This window comes from Camelina sativa, chromosome 8 (assembly GCF_030686135.1).
Source record: "Camelina sativa cultivar CO46 ecotype springtype chromosome 8, ASM3068613v1".
NCBI classification, from domain to species: Eukaryota; Viridiplantae; Streptophyta; class Magnoliopsida; order Brassicales; family Brassicaceae; genus Camelina; species Camelina sativa.
Genome location: NC_141887.1, coordinates 28992921 through 29011646, shown reverse-complemented (window position 1 = coordinate 29011646; position 18726 = coordinate 28992921). Strand labels below are relative to the sequence as shown.

The 18726-nt window shown below is 36.7% G+C and overlaps 2 protein-coding genes and 3 pseudogenes across 5 annotated transcripts; 4 read left to right on the top strand and 1 right to left on the bottom strand.

The window, feature by feature from the left end:
* The first annotated feature begins 29 nt into the window (after positions 1–29).
* On the top strand, positions 30–7438 carry LOC104708856 (E3 ubiquitin-protein ligase UPL4). The gene is made up of 17 exons (XM_010425496.3): positions 30–299; positions 808–1546; positions 1642–1752; positions 1877–1993; positions 2084–2242; positions 2328–2492; positions 2675–2824; positions 2902–3023; positions 3106–4216; positions 4555–5739; positions 5816–6046; positions 6136–6240; positions 6319–6399; positions 6471–6539; positions 6632–6760; positions 6864–6947; positions 7076–7438. Exons 2-17 carry the CDS (start codon positions 848–850, stop codon positions 7139–7141), a joined length of 4584 nt encoding a protein of 1527 aa, XP_010423798.2. The 5' UTR covers positions 30–299; positions 808–847; the 3' UTR covers positions 7142–7438.
* Positions 7439–8049: 611 nt separating this feature from the next.
* Positions 8050–9761, bottom strand: LOC104708853 (hydroxycinnamoyl-CoA:5-hydroxyanthranilate N-hydroxycinnamoyltransferase HHT1-like). Its single transcript, XM_010425495.3, has 2 exons — positions 8938–9761; positions 8050–8819 (listed from the first exon to the last, which is right to left on the bottom strand). The coding sequence occupies exons 1-2, from the start codon at positions 9403–9405 to the stop codon at positions 8208–8210; spliced, it is 1080 nt and encodes a 359-aa protein (XP_010423797.1). The 5' UTR covers positions 9406–9761; the 3' UTR covers positions 8050–8207.
* A 1626-nt stretch (positions 9762–11387) lies between these two features.
* LOC104708852 (F-box/LRR-repeat protein At5g02910-like) lies at positions 11388–13532 on the top strand (annotated as a pseudogene). Its single transcript, XR_015563618.1, has 3 exons — positions 11388–12461; positions 12701–12874; positions 13025–13532. The product of XR_015563618.1 is annotated as an F-box/LRR-repeat protein At5g02910-like (transcript).
* A 201-nt stretch (positions 13533–13733) lies between these two features.
* LOC104709974 (F-box/LRR-repeat protein 25 pseudogene) lies at positions 13734–16568 on the top strand (annotated as a pseudogene). Its single transcript, XR_015563696.1, has 3 exons — positions 13734–14714; positions 14872–15078; positions 16296–16568. The product of XR_015563696.1 is annotated as an F-box/LRR-repeat protein 25 pseudogene (transcript).
* Positions 16569–16848: 280 nt separating this feature from the next.
* LOC104709973 (F-box/LRR-repeat protein 25-like) lies at positions 16849–18690 on the top strand (annotated as a pseudogene). Its single transcript, XR_015563617.1, has 3 exons — positions 16849–17822; positions 17961–18143; positions 18330–18690. The product of XR_015563617.1 is annotated as an F-box/LRR-repeat protein 25-like (transcript).
* The last annotated feature ends 36 nt before the right edge of the window (positions 18691–18726 follow it).

The following is an 18726-nucleotide window of genomic DNA, read 5'->3' as shown; positions in this document are numbered from 1 at the left end:
TAAGAGGTCTGTCAAATTAACAAACCCATAGTCTCTTAGCAAATAAGCTAAAGGCAAAAAAGAAAAAAAAAAAAAAAAAAAAAGGAAATACATAGAGAGAGATATATTATTGTTATATATATATATATATATATATCTTATGTGATTTCTTCTTCCTCTTCTCTTGAGATGATTATAAATTTCCTAGGATTATTAAGAAAAAACCCTAGATTCTCACCTTCTTCTTCTTCTTCTTCAATCTCTCTGAGAATTTTACCAATCAAAACGATTGGGTCAAAAATCTGGTGAAACTTGAGAAGGTGTGTGTGATTTTACCAACCAGTTCCTTTGATTTTACTGCGATCATGATCGTTGTTTCTTCGGATTTTGTGTTGATCGTGATTACTGTTTCGAATCTGTGTTCGATTGTTTATATCAATTGTTTTCCTGTTTCTCCTTTTTGTTTGTTCTCGTCTCGCTAGTGAACCCGAACCCTCTCTCTGTGTGTTTTTTTCTTTTTTCTTTTTTTTTCTTTTAAGTGTGTGTGTGTGTGTGTGTAAATTAATCGTCTTTGTTTTGTGTTGATTCATGGAGATTTTTAATGAGTAGTACTGGTTTTGATAAGAATTGCACTTTTAAAAAAAAAAAAACCTAATTTTGTTTGATGTTTTATTTTCCACTGATTTTGGGTACTGAGTGATTGACTCTTTATTTTGTACCTTCTTATCTTCTTCTTTCTTTGTGGTTTGTGTTTAAAGTGGGAGAGATATATGTTGGTATTGAAAAGACTTTAACTTTGATTTTGTTTGCTTGCTTGCTTGATGACAGGTTGAGATTAGATAATTTAATTTGAAAGATTTTTTAAGTTATGGAGAACAGAGGCCAGAAACGAATGGAGGTTGTGGAAGAGTTACCTGCTGATAAGAGAGCTTGTAACTCACAGGATTTCAGGCCAAGCACATCTGGATCATCTGTTCAGGCTCAAGATAACGGTGCCACCAGTCCAGGACATGATCAGGTTGACGCCGATATGGATACTTCTTCATCTGCTTCCCCTTCGAGTCGATCAGATGAAGAAGAACAAGATAAGGAATCAGATGAAGAAGAACAAGATAAGGAATCAGATGAAGAAGAACAAGATAAGGAGGATTCTGACTATGGATCCTGCGATTCTGATGAGGAAGAAGATTCCAGACATAGGGTGCTTGAGGAGTATCAGAGAGGGAGATCATCTGATGATCAAGGGAAATTGAAGTCTCTTTTGTCCACTTTGAGTGGAGAAACCGATCCTTCAGGGCAGTTATCCGGGCTTACTGAGTTATGCGAAGTTTTGTCATTTTGTACTGAAGAGTCCCTGTCCGACACAATGGCCGACAAGCTCTCACCGGTGCTTGTAAATTTAGCTAAGCATGAGAACAATGCTGATATTATGCTGCTCGCCATTAGAGCTATTACTTACTTGTGTGATGTTTATCCGCCTTCAGTAGCACTACTTGTAAGACATGAGACTATTCCTGCTCTCTGTCAAAGACTGTTGACTATCGAGTACTTGGACGTTGCTGAGCAGGTATGTTATACTTATTCACCACATTTACCTATTGTTTACAACTGAAGAAAAGCTTGTTTTCATTGGTGTGTCATACTAACTATTGACTTTTCTAGTGTTTGCAAGCGCTTGAGAAAATATCCCGAGATCAGCCAGTAGCCTGCTTGAATGCTGGAGCAATTATGGCAGTGCTTTCTTTTATCGATTTCTTCTCAACAAGTATACAGGTTAATCATCCCAAATAAATAACCTTGCTATGTTAGATTTCTTGCTTTTCTATTATCGTGACTTGGTTTAGGTCAAATGGGTGACTTTACAAGACTTACCGTTTCAACATCGCATTTGCTTCAGAGAGTCGCAATTTCTACTGTGGTCAATATATGTAGGAAGCTTCCATCTGAGTCTCCCTCGCCTTTCATGGATGCTGTTCCTATATTATGTAATATTCTTCAATACGAAGATCGACAGGTCAGAATTTGTTTCTTTTGTTTCTTTTTTTCCGCTGAATCAAAAGAATTTCTGCGAGTATTTGATAGTATTTATGTGTCCTTTTTGCAGTTGGTTGAGAATGTGGCTATTTGCTTGACAAAAATAGCAGATCAAGTTAGTGAGTCACCTGCAATGTTGGATCAACTGTGTCGTCATGGACTAATTCATCAATCAACACATCTCTTAAACTTGAATAGCCGCACTACCCTGTCTCAACCTGTTTACAATGTACCTGAGATTTTCTTCTCCATTTGTTTGTCCTTTCTTTTCATTCCATAAATATAACATCTTGCACTTTTACTTTGGCTGGCAGGGTGTGATTGGATTGCTGAGAAAACTTTCTTCTGGTTCAACTTTAGCTTTCAGAACGTTATACGAACTTAACATTGGCTACAGATTAAAAGAAATCATGTCAACGTATGACATTTCTCATTCAGTGTCTTCTACACATGTTATCAATGCATGCACCTCCAATCAGGTTTGTGTTTTATTATTGATCACTTTTATATTTTTGGTTCTCCAACAGAGGGTCTTCTTTGCAAAATAGTCATGTAGCCAAATAACATTAAGTGGATGGAGTATATGTTAGTAAGCTGATTTTTTTTGAAGAATGCGGTGATATTGGGATTAATGTTGGTTGAAACCAAACGTACAATTCAGGTGCATGAAGTCTTGAAGTTGGTAATTGAGCTTCTTCCAGCTTCATCCGTTGAGGATAATCAGCTGGCATTGGAAAAGGAAAGTTTTCTTGTCAATCAGCCTGATCTTTTGCAACAATTTGGAACTGACATGGTTCCTGTTATGATTCAGGTTATTTCCGACATACAATTTTATTCTCTGATTATTTCTCTCTTACAGTAATGATAAATCTTTTAAATTCTTTGTAGGTGCTAAACTCTGGAGCTACCGTATATGTTTCTTATGGTTGCCTATCAGCAATTCACAAGCTGACTTGCTTGAGTAAGTCAGGCGATCTTGTCAAGTTGCTTAAGAACGCCAACATTTCAAGGTAACTTGTTTTGTAATATTTTCTGAGAGCTTTTAACCCTGATGTTTTCTATCTAATAATAGTGCATTTCATGATGCTGCAGTGTTTTGGCTGGTATCTTGTCGAGGAAGGATCATCATGTGGTTGTAGTAGCATTGCAGCTGGCAGAAGTGCTTCTTGAGAAATACAGTGATACTTTTTTGAATTCCTTTATTAAGGAAGGTGTTTTTTTCGCTATTGAAGCACTCTTAAATTCTGATAGAGCGCAACAAAATCCGGTATCTGGTTTCATTCAGGGATCATCTGACCTTTCACAAAAGCCTGCTACGAAAGAGATTGTGAAATGCTTGTGCCAATCCTTTGGAAAATCACTATCCTCTTCTTTACAAACATGTAAGATTGACACTGATACTGTCAACATTCTTGCAACACGTATCAAGGAGAGTTTCTTTGGACCTGAGGTATTCAACTCTGAGAAAGGCTTGACAGATGTCCTTCAAGACCTCAAGGTATTGTCGGAAGCACTTAGCGCTTTGATGACTGTACCCATTGATGCACATGTCCTGCATGATGAGAAATTCTTCTCAATATGGAACCAAATCAGGGAAAGGCTGAATGGAAGGGAATCTGTGTCCACTTTTGAATTTACAGAGAGTGGAGTTGTAAAGTCACTAGCTGATTATCTCTCTAATGGACTCTATCAACGGAAACTTAGCAAAGGGGATCCTGAATGTGATACTTTACCGTTTGTTGGTAAGAGATTTGAGGTGTTCACAAGATTACTTTGGTCTGATGGTGAGGCAACTCCATCCGTGTTAATAGAGAAGCTCCAAAATTCCTTATCTTCTCTGGAAAACTTCCCAATCGTCTTAAGTCAATTCTTGAAGCAAAGGAACTCATTTGCAGCTATTCCGAATGGGCGTTGCACAACTTATCCATGCCTAAGAGTTCGTTTTCAGAAAGCAGAGGGGGAGACGACTTTGCGTGATTACTCCCAAGACTTTGTTACTGTTGACCCACTGTGCTATTTCGATGCTGTCAATCAATACATGTGGCCTAAAGTGAATTTAGAACCAGTAGAGTCTGTGGAAGCAAAAGATCAAGCTATAGAATGCCAATCTTCTCAGTTGCAGTCAACTTCGATATCTTGTCAAGGTGAAAGCTCAAGTCCTATGGAGATTGACAGTGCACCTTCTGATGCACCTCAGTTTCAGGTAATTTCTAAACTCCCTTTAATCTTTAGTCTTATGGAAGTAGCATATGCAACATTTCTTTTTTTATCATCAAGAACTTTTGGATTAGGAGTGATTGAAACTTATTCAACTTAAGTTCAGGAAAAGCAATAATGTACTAGAACTGAATTCTTTGCACCTGAAAGTTTGTAATGGCTTTGATTTCAAGATGAGCATTAGGTGGTGTATATTGGTTATTGGTTCACTTGAGAAGTTGAGATGAAGTTGTCTTCATAGGCGTCTTTCCTTCTCTTTAAGCTTCTTGTTTGGTTATTTTAGTACATTAATCTTTTGTGTATCTGGAATTTTGTTGTGTCAAGGGATCTCAAGTGGAAGATCAGATGCAGCTTCCAGTGCTGTCTAGTGGTTCAGAACAACAAAAAGCTTCCTCCTCTGAAAAGGAGGATGCGCTGCCTAGACTTTTGTTTCGTCTCGAAGGGCTTGAACTAGACCGCTCTTTGACTGTATACCAGGCTATTCTCTTGCACAAACTTAAATCAGAAAGTGAAACTACCAACGGTTCAAAGCTTAGTGGACCCCACTACATCACTTATGAAAGGGCTGCACAACTTGGGGATTCTAGTAAAAATCTGGTTCCACCCGAATCTATAGAAGACGACGAGTATCGCTCGTTCTTATCCTACTTGTTTTACCATAGACTAGCTTTGCGCCTCAAGGGGTCAAGTCCTCCTGCCTATGACATATTGTTCCTGCTTAAGAGTCTGGAGGGCATGAACAGATATCTTTTTCACCTGATTTCTCTTGGGAGGATTACTGCTTTTGGCGAAGGTAGGCTGGAGAATTTGGATGATCTGATGGTGCTAGTTCGTCCTGTGGCACATTCTGAATTTGTTAGCAGTAAGCTTACAGAGAAGTTAGAGCAGCAGCTTCGTGATTCTTTTGCTGTGTCAACTTGCGGTCTGCCACCATGGTTTAATGATCTAATGGATTCATGTCCATTTCTGTTTAGTTTTGAAGTCAAATCAAAATACTTCCGACTTGCAGCCTTTGGTTCACAGAAAATCCACCATCACCCACAGCACCTTAGCAATTCAAATGGTGAAGGGCGCCCAGTAACTGGCAGTTTACCGCGTAAAAAGTTCTTAGCTTGCCGTGAAAAAATTCTAGAGTCTGCTGCAAAAATGATGGAGTTATACGGCAACCAGAAGGTGGTCATTGAGGTTGAATACAGTGAAGAAGTCGGAACTGGTCTTGGGCCAACGCTGGAGTTCTATACGCTAGTCAGTAGGGCATTTCAAAATCCGGAACTTGGTATGTGGAGGAGTGATTGTAGTTCCTTGGTTGGAAAGCCAAGCGAACACTCAGGGGTTTTGGCCTCTCCTTCAGGACTCTTTCCACGCCCTTGGTCAGGTACATCAGCTGCTTCTTCAGATGTGCTGCAGAACTTTGTTCTACTGGGGACAGTGGTAGCAAAGGCTCTACAAGATGGACGAGTCTTAGACCTTCCTTTTTCCAAAGCCTTCTATAAACTAATCCTCGGACAGGTAAATTGGGTTCTCCTCATTCCAACATCTCTTTCCTATTTTGGTTGAGAATCTTACAGAATAAGTTTTCTTTTAGGAGTTGAGTTCATTTGACATCCACTTTGTTGACCCTGCACTTTGTAAAACACTGGTGGAATTGCAAGCTCTGGCCCGTAGGAGAAAGGTTTTCGCAGAAGCACAGGGTAATTCTCGAGCAGCCAAGTGTGATTTAAGTTTCCATGGAACAAAAATTGAGGACCTTTGTCTTGAATTTGCGTTGCCTGGCTACACGGACTATGATCTCGCTCCCCATTCTGATAATGATATGGTACGTAGTGTGTTTTAGTTTTGTGAATAAATCTTTCTCTTAAGATCCTTGAACATGTGGAATGATGTCTACGTCCCTTCTCTTTCTAGGTAAATTTGGATAACCTCGAGGAATATATCAAGGCTATTGTCAATGCCACAGTATATAGTGGGATCCAAAAACAGGTTGAAGCATTTCGGTCTGGATTTAACCAAGTACGTACTCTTCTTCTCCTTTAGCTACATTCTATTCTATAGATTTAATATTTAATCATCCTTCTATGCTCAATTCAGGTTTTCCCTATTGAACATCTTCGGATTTTCGATGAAGAGGAGCTGGAAACAATGTTGTGTGGAGAACGCGATCTTTTTAATGTAGGTTAACGTTTAGATGTTACGTGTTGAGTACGGTTTTTCATCAGCTGAAAAGAGTAATTTCTTTGCAGATGAATGAAGTCTTGGATCACATCAAGTTTGATCATGGATATACTTCTAGCAGCCCACCAGTTGAAAATGTTTGTTTTTTAAATCTCAACTACTTTTCTTCTGAATTTTGTTAATCTTTTTCCGGATCAAACTAGAAGGGCTAATTTGTTCTGTATTCCAGTTATTGGAGATTCTGCATGAGTTTGACAAGGAGCAACAACGAGCGTTTCTGCAATTCGTAACAGGATCTCCCCGGCTACCTCATGGCGGTTTAGCATCTCTCAATCCTAAACTAACAATTGTCCGCAAGGTCCGATGTGACTGATAACTTCCTCTGTGTTATTTCTCACATTTTGTAATCTCTCTTTTTTTTCTCATCAGCCTTTTTCTCTGCTTATTTTGTTGTGCAACAGCATGGTAGCGATTCTTCAGAGACTGACCTGCCTAGTGTGATGACATGCGCCAATTATCTGAAGCTTCCACCTTATTCTTCCAAAGTGATATCTCTCTTCATCTTTTGTTAACCATTCTCTTAAGCCGGTTTTTCTCTGGACAAAACCTGGTCTCAGGATCGATCTCACTCTGTTGTGTTTTCCTGCTTTTTTTTGTGTCTGTGTGTTTGCAGGAGAAGATGAAGGAGAAACTGATGTATGCCATAACTGAAGGTCAAGGTTCCTTCCATCTCTCTTAAGTTAGTTTCTTGTAAAAAAGGTTAGCAGAAGCGGTAGGGGATTGTGAGAAGAGAAGTGAAGAGAAGAGTGGATTGTTAGAAGAGAAACAAGAGGAAGCTCTTCTTCTCTTTTCACATGGTTCTTTTTCTTTTAAGTGTTTTCTTCTTTTTAGGACTTTGTACAAAAGAATAGTAGTAATAAGTAGACGAAGTAGGACGAGGAAAAAAAGAAACTCTCTTTTGGACTGATGTGAAAAGTTGTACATAAAAAAAAATCATAAAATGGTTCTAATATTATTTTTATATTAATTTGAGAAATTAGACTGTAAAATTCGAAATTTGTGTGTACGGGGAAAATGAGAAAGAAATTTTAGGTGACAAAAAAATAATAATTTTTTTTCTTCTCTAAGGATAATAATGTCCAAGAAGACATGAAAGAGGGAACTGATGTTTTCTTCTCTAAGGATAATAATTTTTTTTCTTTTCACATGGCTGTTTTTTCCGACTATGTATGTATCCTCCGGTTCAGTCTATGCATTCATATTCCACACGTTCATTAAGCTGTAGCCTGTTCTTGTCTCGTTATGAGATTTCTTTGGTGAATCTTATTTATGTGATCATTAGTAGTAGGAGTAGGAGTAGTAGCAATGTCAATGGGGGTTATTATAATAAATGGTATTGTCTTCTTGCCCATACCTACTTCTTCATATGTTACTTCTTTATTTCCAACACGTCACGTCGATTTTTAAACCAATAAAAAAGATGATATTTTCCTTTTATAGGTATATGAACTTCAGATCCAAGAATTGGATATTGTTCTACCTAATCATATGCGTACTAATCGTAATAGCCAATAAATTTCGAATTCGAAGTATGTTGATGTTTTTCATTTTTAATAATCGGCTGAACAACCATCATCAAGCAGTTAATTAAGATTATAAGATATTTTGTATTACGTACACACACACACCGACACACGGTATAAAAATCGTAGTTAGCCTTCCGCAGTAGTTTCATTGATAACATTACGCAGTCGGCAAAACATTATGATAAACGTAAAACTATTCATGTCACTGATATTAATGAGTTAATCTTTTGGTAGTGCAACAATAAATTTGGCAAGCGACTTGGACTTGGCATCTCCAAAAGCAGATGGCACAGCAAACACAACCCCTTTGGAGACGGACCCAACCCAACATGACGTAATTTCAAGTCTTTCCCCAAACGCTAAATTCTTATTAATTACTCCATCATCTGTCTCCTCCAAATCGCCACCGCAATCGCAATCGCTAATAGCTTCATCTCTTGATGGATGTATCTCTACCTTCATACCAGCACATACTGTACCACTGTCGCCATAACCTAGTTCCTTGACGAACAAGAAAACATCCGCACTCGTTTTTTTGCGGGCCACAATGCATGCTGGTGACATTTTCAGGCATGTTTTGGCCCGAAGAACAACAGGTTCACCGCGGTCGAGAACAGAGGCTGACCTCGTAAATTCAGTGAGGAACTTCTTATAGTCTTGTTTGAGAGAAGGGAGGTAGAAGATTGGTTTGACAGCTGTGGTCTGGGAATGGGCTAAAGAGCTTTGGATTTGAACCCATTTGGTCAAGAAATCTGTCTCAAGGAGGAGATCCGCTAACAGGATGCTGCAGCTTATCCCAACTGAATACCCTCCACTCTCAAAATTAGTCACCTATCAACAAATACAGTATTGGAAAGAAAATCTCAATATTTATTTATAATAAGAATCATTGCTTTAGACCTTAATATTTGATAAAGTAATACATAAAATAAATAAATTTGTAGAGAACCTGAACATAGAACAATGGAGAGTACTGAGGTTCATCTTCATCAATGTCTTTCCAGAAGACAGTCTCTGCTTCAGCTCTGCTTTTGTCTTTTTTCACCATTTCAAGAAACTCCGGCAAACTCGCCGGAAACTGAGCCTCCAACAGCCTAACGCCACTGTCGTTGGGCACAACCTCAAAACCACCCTCAGCCGCCGTCTTCATCCTCCGCAGCCTGCCGGAGAGCATCGGCTGCTCCGCCAAGGCTCTCCCTAACGACTCCTTGATCCACCCAGCGACTAACCACGCTTTCTCGCCACTAACATCACCTGCTTCCTTGTAATACGTAACAATGTTCAGTGTTCGCCGGAATATTCCAGCTCCGACGGCATCTCCGACGGATATGGAACGAACTTTCCGGTGTTGCGTCACTTCCACCGGCATGACGCTCTGTACTCCGGCTATCCTTGACTTGGGGATTTTGGTTTCCATTTTGGCTGTAATTGTGATAATGGGCTTTAGACCACCGTGCTAGTGCTTTATATTTATAGGAACTTTGGTAATTTATACAATTTGCAAAAACAAGAACTTTATACTTCTAATAAAGTTGTGCAAAAATCTAGCTAAAAAGTATGAACGAGATGTGCTTATAATGTTATAAATGTAAGTCAACAAAAGTAAAAAATACAGATCCAATTTAAACCAACCTTGCATTAATTGTTATCCAATTTAAATTAATTATTGCTCTCAGTTTGCGTAAAGGTTAATCTATGTAGATTTAATGATCATTGACTACAAGTAGTATTATTGAGACCTGAGTCAAGATTTGCAGTTGGGTGTTAGTGTACGAGTGTTACTTCATGGTGCAGAAAAGTAAACTTAATCTATCCAACCTGCAATGACTGTATTGGCCTCTGTTAGTACCAACTAGCAATTGTGGTTGTGGTCTGTGGGTAATGTATTCATTTGATGCATCTATATTTGTTTGTTTGCATCCACATTGTAGACGATACAAAAATAAGTCGACAAAAATATCTTCCATTTCCTTAGAATTCATGTGATTCAAAGCTTAGTTTGACAAGGACCAAACATATACCTATCAAATATTGCAGGAAAAAAGGATAAACTGAATCATTATATATGTAGTCAAATCATCGAATCAATATAAAGTATTTATTTCCTAAATAGATTAATAAAAATCATCGAAGAAAAGAACAAGAACTAAAGCTCAAATCCGATCCGTAAAAGGGCATTGATCTCTTTGTAAGTAACATGACATCGTCGTCACTCATGCCTCCATCGACCAAATTACGTACTAGCTTCAAAATTAAAGCATTAATTATGATATGTTTTGTCCTTAAAAAAACATCTAATTAATGTATTACTAGACAAGCATTAATTATATCAAACAACTTCTATACTCCGTCTGTATCATAAAGGATGATATTTTAGTTTTTTTTTTTGTATTACAAAAAATGATTTCATGTATACTTTTATCAATTAATGTTAAGAAATTGTAAATTTTATGAATCATTAAATGAGAATTTAAAAGTTTGATGAAATATTATTGGTTAATAATTATAAAATATGTTATCATAAATATATAATACACTTATTGTTAAACATTAGATGTTTTTCTTAATTCATATAAAAATCTTAAAACATTGTGTATTCTAATATATAGGAGTATATTTTTCGTACCTTATATTTTTTTTTCTTTTCTTTTTGTTTGAAAGGTCGTACATAATGTTACTGTCTAACTAGTAACTAATACTGCGTCGATTAAATGGTTTAACGGACAACACAACAATCATAGAGTCTCTATCGTAATTGTTAAGTAACATGCATTTTTTTTTAATAAGAAAGGAGATGTTCAACTCCCACGTCCCACCTATACAATTTTGTTACATTATTGCAGGACTGCCCCGCCTTTATTAGTTTCTTATATATTGAACCCATGATATTTCTGCATGTAGGAACTTTGCAAAGTCACTCCAAATAAACTGAATAATAATTTCTTCTTTTTTTTTTTTGGTCAAGAATAATAATTTCTTCTATTTTTTTCTTTCATCATATATAATTATATATCGATTAATAGATTTTGTGAACGTCTGTCTTTCTCACAACTTTTGGCAATTCGTCGGTCTATATGTATTTAATTGAGTAATATAATATATTACTGATTAGGTTGTACATTACTTAATCAAAAACACGATTTGATTAACACGTAATTATTATTATTATTTCTACATCAATCGAACTTTTTAAAATTTGGTAATATTTATGATTTTTTTTTCTTCAATTTTCACAGAAGTCAGCCAGTTGTATACGAAGCCAACGGAAATCGTTATTTCCTTTATATATACACTACAACTCAACTAGTATTTATAGTCTATCTTTGACGACACGTGTTTAAATGTTTTTAATATTCCCCGCCAAAACGTTATAATCGGCGATTTCAATTGACCAACTCTGCGATGTCTTTGTCCAAATTTGTCGTCATTAAAACAAATATTTTTGGTCTATTTACTCAAAAGTCCCACAAAAACCTTTTATTTAGAAAAGGAGTCAGAAATTTTAAAATAATAACACAGAGAGACGGCGCCTCCGCCGCGGTTGGGAATCCCTAACCACCACCACCGCCGCTTCTCTCATTCTCCTCATCCCCCCGTCAAAAAAACATGATAACCGGCGATTCAATCGACGGTGGAGATTTCATCAGCTCTTTACCTGACGTGATTCTCCACCATATCCTCTCCTCTGTTTCGACCAAGTCGGCGATCAGAACCTCTGTCTTGTCCAAACGATGGAGGTATGTATGGTCTGAGACACCTTCTCTCTCCATTGATTGTCATAGAGCCAACCCTAATTCGATCGACAAAACCCTAACTAGCTTCTCGGCTCCCAAGATCACGGCTTTTCATCTCCGTACAAGCTTGCACAACAGGGTTCAACCCATTAACGGCTGGATCGAATTCGCCATTTCTCGCGACGCGGAGAAGCTTTCGTTTGAGTTCCGTGATTCTTGTGTTAGGGATTACAATTTTCCTGATTTCTTCTACACCAATTCATCTGTGAAGCAGCTCTTTGTCAACTCTGGAGCTGTTGATTTGATTCCCAGATGCGCAGTCTCTTGGGCATCTCTAAAGAACTTGTCTTTGAGCTTTTGCACACTCTCTGATGAATCCTTTCTTAAGATTCTGTCTGGCTCTCCACTTCTCGAAAGCTTGGAATTGCTGTATTGTGATGAGTTCAGGTGTCTTGATCTGAGTCAGTCACCGCGTCTGAGAAGGTTGGAGATGGACCGCAGCGATTGGTTTATGGGTCCAACGAAGATTGTGGCGCCACATCTACATTATCTGAGGCTCAGACACTCTCGGTTACCGTGCCGTTTAGTGGATGTGTCTTCGTTAACAGAAGCTGACTTGAACATTTACTTTTGCGATCTTGGAACCCTTACGGCTGAGTTTCTTCAACATAATGTTGTAAAGATGCTAGAAATGTTGCAAAATGTTGAGAAGCTTACCATCGGTGGTACCTTTCTTCAGGTTTGTTACCCATTTTTTCCATTCTCTTAGAATCAGTTGCATCACATAGCTTGCTCTTTTAGAATCAAGTTGGTTTACATAGGCAGATATTGGTTGATCAGGCTTGGAGTAGATATTTTGAAAGCATGAACATCATATTTCAAGTATTTTAGCAATGGCTCTCGTCTTGTTGTGCTTTGGTTATTTCTTTTGATGAAGTTGTCTTTTGGTATATTTAACTCTTTTCATGTGCCTTACAGATGTTATCTCTTGCTGCGCTCTGTGGTGTGCCTTTTCCGACGCTAAAAGTCAAAACTCTGACTCTTGAAACGATGATTATACGGTCTGTTATTCCTGGTATAACAGAACTGCTACGGAACACATCTGGATTGAGAAAGCTAACAATACACACTGTGAAATGCAGCAGCATATCGGTATCTTACAATGAATCCTCTTTTAGTCTCCTTCACTTTTTTTGTTGGCTAATATAAAGCTGAGTTTTTGAATTCTAAGATATTGACACTCTTGTTAGATACTTTTTTAGTTTGCATGATGAAGTCTTTTTTTCTTTGTCTGTTTGACAGGAATTGCATCTCAACGCGTACTTGCGTGTACATAGCTTGAATCAGCATCAATGCTGGAGATCGAAAGACTCGGTCTTCCGGGCTCTCTTGAGACCATTTCGATGTTGGTTGGTAAACACGCAGAGTCCAATCTCGTGGCTTTGTTCATGGAACGTTTACTGGAAAGTACAAAAAGTCTAGAAACGATGGTTGTACTCTTGGTAGGTTACCTTGATACATCAGGTTTTGAAGAGCTTCTTGCAATGGCTACAACACTTTCTCACAACAACAACGATGTCTCCATATTGATCAAGCGAAGCTATATCAAGTACGTAGCCAATACTTTCCCACAACGGTAATGTCTTCTTAGTTTGATCAAGCAAAAGTCATTGTTAAATATGTATCATTAATTCATTATCATATGTATTCGACTTGAATCTCATACCACATTGTATACTGCTGAATGTGCAAGTCAGATTAATTGTATTTTAATATCTCAATAAAAAAATTTCAGAAATTAATTCTTAAATCAAAATCCCAAATTCTAAATATTAACTTAAACATTAACTAACTCGTAAAAATTACTTTCTTCAAAATCTAAACAAAATAATGTTTTAAAAGGCCACTTTTAATTAATTATCTTTAATTACTCGTTTATTAATAAAATCAATAATTAGTCCTTTATGTTTCAGAAACAAAATAAATAATTAGTCTTTACAAAAAAAAAAAAACCTGATGGCCATGGAAGACAGTTTCGGAGAAGAAGACCTCGCCAACGTCGCTATAGGAAACACTAGCCACCGTTTCAGTCATCCCATCAAAATCGAGCAAGCAAGTGATTCAATCGACGGTGTAGACTCAATCAGCTCTCTACCCGAAGACATACTCCACCGTATCCTCTCCTTAGTTCCCACCAACATCGCCATCAGAACCTCTGTTTTGTCAAAACGATGGAGGCATGTTTGGTCTAAGTCACCTTATCTCTACTTTGATCAGCTTAGAATCTCCCCTGAATCGATAAACGAAACCCTAAACAACTACTCGGCCACCAATATCACAAGTTTCCATCTTGTCACAAGCTTGCTCAACAACAGGATTCACTTTGTTGATAGCTGGATCGGGTTCGCCATCTCCCACGGAACTGTGAATCTAACTCTGGAGTTTTTGTGATTCTCGTGTTGGCCGTTACAAGTTTCCAGATTTCTTCTACAACAATTCCTCTGTTCAGCAACTCTTGATCATCATCAACTCGGGACCTGCTGTTGATTTGATTCCCAGTTGCAACGTGTCTTGGACGTCACTAAAGTACTTGTCTTTGAGCTCTTGTAGACTCTCTGATGAAACCTTTCCTAAGATCTTGTCTGGTTGTCCAGTCCTGGAAAGCTTGAGACTGCAGAACTATGGTTCAGTTAAGTTTCTTGATCTGAGTGAATTGCGTCTCTTGAGAAGATTGGATTTAGATTGCTGCTCCTCGGTTCGAGAACCAACGAAGATCGTGGCGCCGCATATACATTATCTGAGATTGAGAGCTCAATGCACTTTACTTGATGTCTCGTCTTTAATTGAAGCTAACGTAGACTCTTCAGTTAACTATCTCTTGCCTAGTATCTCTTATCATGAAACTGAGCCCTTGAAGCTAGCCATAGTGCAAGCAATGCTAGACAAGTTGCAGAACGTAGATAAGCTTACTCTTGGGGTTGAGTTTCTTCGGGTAATGTCGCCATTATTTCATTCTTTTAATCCTTAGTGCGTAAGAACTCTTTATGTTGCGGACTCACTTGAGCTGTAATTAGTTGGTTACACAGTATAATACATAGGTTGATATTCACCATCTTCTTATACTTTTGTGTCAACCTTTTGATTGTTAGATTTTATCTAAATCCGAGCTCAATGGTGTTCTTTTACCGACGCTCAAGGTCAAAACTCTGACTCTTGAAACAATGATTTTGCGACCTGTGGTTGGTGGTATAATAAGACTGGTACAAAACTCGCCTGAAGTAAAGAAGATAACAATTTACACAATGCAGTTCAGCACCGTACACCAGTACAAAGAGATAATTTTAATAAACAACATTGTTTTGTAGACTATATAATTTTAATAAGTTGGTTACAAATAGTTTATACATTAATAATAGATTAATTGGTTACAAATATGTTGTACTGAAAATCTTAAAGAGAATATTCTAAAGAATCATATCATCTAACTTACCATATTATTTTTTTAAATTAAATTATTTATTAAATAAAATCTTTTGATATCTAACTTAACATATTAATTTGTTAATTATTATTATACTTCACCTCTCATTTTTATATATGGGTCTATTTTGTGAAACAAATAAATTATCATATTATTTATTATAATTAAAAAATAGTTTTATTTCCAGATATACCATAAGTTGAATTTTTAAAAACAAATAGAAATTGTTCAACCTATAACATATTCAATCTTTAGTAATAATATTCTTTAAAAATAATATCTATTGAATTAAAAAATTTACTGAGTAACGTGTCAAAATTTGAATATTTAAATTCAATTTTATATTTTTTTTTTGAATTTTATAATTTTATATAATAGAAGAAACTTTAAATAATTTATTTTGAGATATTTTTAATATATTGAAACTTAATATAAAAGTTAGAAACTATAAACACTCTAAATTGATTTGTTATAGCAATGTCAATAATATGTCACTATAATATGAAATAATTTCAATAAACCAAGTACTGTATATTAAAACAAAAAGTATAACAATATATTAGATTACTCATAATATAATAACTCGCTTTTTAAAAACCAAATTTACAAAATTATGTCTTATAATGACATTCAAGTCATGACGTATAATATACATTGTTGAAATAACTTCACATATATAACCAAATACAACATATTTTAAAATTTTATTTTAAAATATAAAATATACAAAATTTTGTATAAAATAATTTAACAAGTGTTATAGCACGGGTACTTATCTAAAATCATTAACAATATAAAACTTACAAATTATGTGTCTTTTTTCAAGGCATCATATTTAGCATATGATTTTATTGCATAATGTTTTATCCAAAAAAAAACTTTTAAAAACAATCATATAAATTATATTTTATATAATAATTACAATATAAATAAAATAAATTTCAAAAGTACAAACAACCAAAAGTGTCATGTACTCTTCCTTTCTTTGGTTAATCTATAGATGAGCTGATATATTAATTATATAGAAGATTGAGATATGGACAGTGGGTGTTAGTTTTCAAGGATGAAATCTTATTCTGGTTTGTTTTGTAGGATAAATGTGACAGCTTCGTGGACTTTAAGAATTTGAATCCGGAACAAGGTTGGAGATCACTAGAGCATGTGGTCTTTCCGAGCTCGTGGGATTCTAAAGTTCCTGAGCCGGAACTCATGGTTTCTTTCATGGAACTTTTGCTGGCAAACACGATCACATTAGAGACGTTGGTTGTACGGCTGGGGAGTTACACTGATAGATCAAGATTTGAAGAACAGTTTCAAATCGCTCTAACGCTTTCTCACAACAACAATGAAGGCGGGTGTTGTTAAATTATGTAACATATATATCGGTTTTAGTGTTGGATCCCATACATACGTGGGGAAGTTGCTTCAGCTTCAACGGATTTAGCCTCTATTAGCTAGTAGTGGTATATATGTCTCTTCTTGTGTGTGGAGGAACCCTTAAACATTCTCGTATTTAAAAAAATAAAAATAAATTTAAGGAACCCTATAGCTGTTTTAGGTTTTCTAATAAATACTTAGTACTACACAACAAGAATTAGTCCCAACTTCCACGACACAAAAGATTTTTTTGAAATCCGATTTGGCCATGAAATTAAAGGAAGACCACGCCACCGTCGCTGTACGAAACCCTAGCCACCGTTTTAAACGACCCTCAAAATCAAACGATCACGTGATGATTCAATCGCTGACTCCTCCTCAATCATCAGCGATCTACCGGACGCAATTCTCCAACATATATATATTGTCATATATTCCGACTAAGTTGGCGATCACAACCTCTGTGTTGTGCAAACGATGGAGACATGTATGGACGGAGACACCTCATCTCTCCTTTGAATGGCTTGATGTTTCCCCTAAAGTGATAAACAAAACCCTAGCCAGGTACTCGGCTTCCAAAATAACGAGTTTCCATTTCTGTACCAAATTCGGCTACAAGTCTGGCCATTTGAATAAATCGATCGAGTTTGCAATGTCTCACAACGTGGAGAATTTTTCTATGGCGCTCGTTAGAGATACACAGTATAATTTTCCTGATTTCTTCTCCTACACCAACTCTTCTATGAAGCGAGTCAATTTGAAAAATGTTGTTTTGACTCCCAGGTGCACGGTATCTTGGACATCACTAAGGAACTTGTCTTTGAACTGTTGTAAACTTTCTGATAAAACCTTTCCTAAGATTCCGTCTGGCTGTCCAATCCTAGAAACATTGACTTTGCTGTTTTGCTGGTCACTCGAGTATCTTGATCTGAGTAAATCTCTGTGCTTGACAAGATTGGAGATAGAACGCGGCCGCTCCTGTCATCGAGCAACAATCCAGTCTATGCAGATTGTGGCGCCACATATCCAGTATTTGAGATTGAGAGACTGTGAGGCACACTGCACTTTTTTTGATGTCTCTTCTTAACCGAAGCTGATGTCGACGTTATCTATTTCGATCCTCGAACCTGTCATCATAATTTTGGTCCCTTGGACCCTAACGATCTTCTAGTCATGGTGCAAAAAATGATAGAAGCGTTTCAGAATGTAGAGAAACTTGCTTTGGGGGTTAATTTACTTCAGGTAATATTAATGTGACCATTCATTCTTTCATTCTCTAAAATCCTTAATGCCTAGAAATCTCAATGTTACGTTGAGAGGTCTGTGTTTTGTTGGTACTCACTATTATCTCTTTGCTTTTTTTCGTCAATCTTTTGTTAGATGTTATCTCTTTCCAAGATCCCTACTAGTCTTCCATTACCGATGCTCAAAGTCAATAATTTGACTCTTGAAACAAGGATTATGCGATCTGTGGTTCCTGGTATAGAAAGGCTACTACAAAACTCACCTGGATTAAACAAGTTAACAGTTTACAACACAACTGAGAGTTGCCACGCCGAGCCGGTATGCATGGTTACCTTTAGATTTGCTAATTACAAAGAAGCATGTCCTTCCCTTTCTTTTAGCAATCTATGCATGAGCGATATATATTGTAATAACTAATCTGAAGATATCGTAAGTCTTTTTTATATTATGATTTTAATTTTCAAGATGAAGATAATAATATTTAATTTGTCCTCTGTTTTGCAGTGGGGCTGTGTCAACAGATACTTGAAGAAGCAATGTTGGAGATTGGAAGATAAGGTCTTTCCGACCTCGTGGGAGTATAAAGTTGTAGAGCCGAAAGTCGTTGGTTCGTTCATGGAACGTTTTCTGGCAAACACAAAAACGCTAGAAACATTGGTTGTCCGTTTATCGAGAAATTTCATTGCTAGATCAACATTTGAAGAGCTGTCTCAAATCTCTCTCACGCTTTCTCACAACAATAACGTCTCTATCGTGCTCAAGCGAACCGGTGGTTGATAGTGTTTAGGAAGTTGTTTCCAGCTTCACCGGATTTTTTTTTTTTTTTTTTTTTTTGCTCTATATTACATTTATTTAGACATTTAATTATTAATTTCCGAATTTTCCAAAATTTAAATTATGG

Excerpts from the sequence above, each read along its gene's own strand:
- LOC104708856 (XM_010425496.3), top strand. The coding sequence starts at position 848 with ATGGAGAACAGAGGCCAGAAACGAATGGAGGTTGTGGAAGAGTTACCT. Across the intron at positions 1,753-1,876 it reads TCTTCTCAACAAGTATACAG|AGAGTCGCAATTTCTACTGT; the intron begins GTTAATCATCCC and ends CATTTGCTTCAG. Across the intron at positions 3,024-3,105 it reads AAGAACGCCAACATTTCAAG|TGTTTTGGCTGGTATCTTGT; the intron begins GTAACTTGTTTT and ends ATGATGCTGCAG.
- LOC104708853 (XM_010425495.3), bottom strand. The coding sequence starts at position 9,405 with ATGGAAACCAAAATCCCCAAGTCAAGGATAGCCGGAGTACAGAGCGTC. Across the intron at positions 8,820-8,937 it reads CTCCATTGTTCTATGTTCAG|GTGACTAATTTTGAGAGTGG; the intron begins GTTCTCTACAAA and ends ATTTGTTGATAG.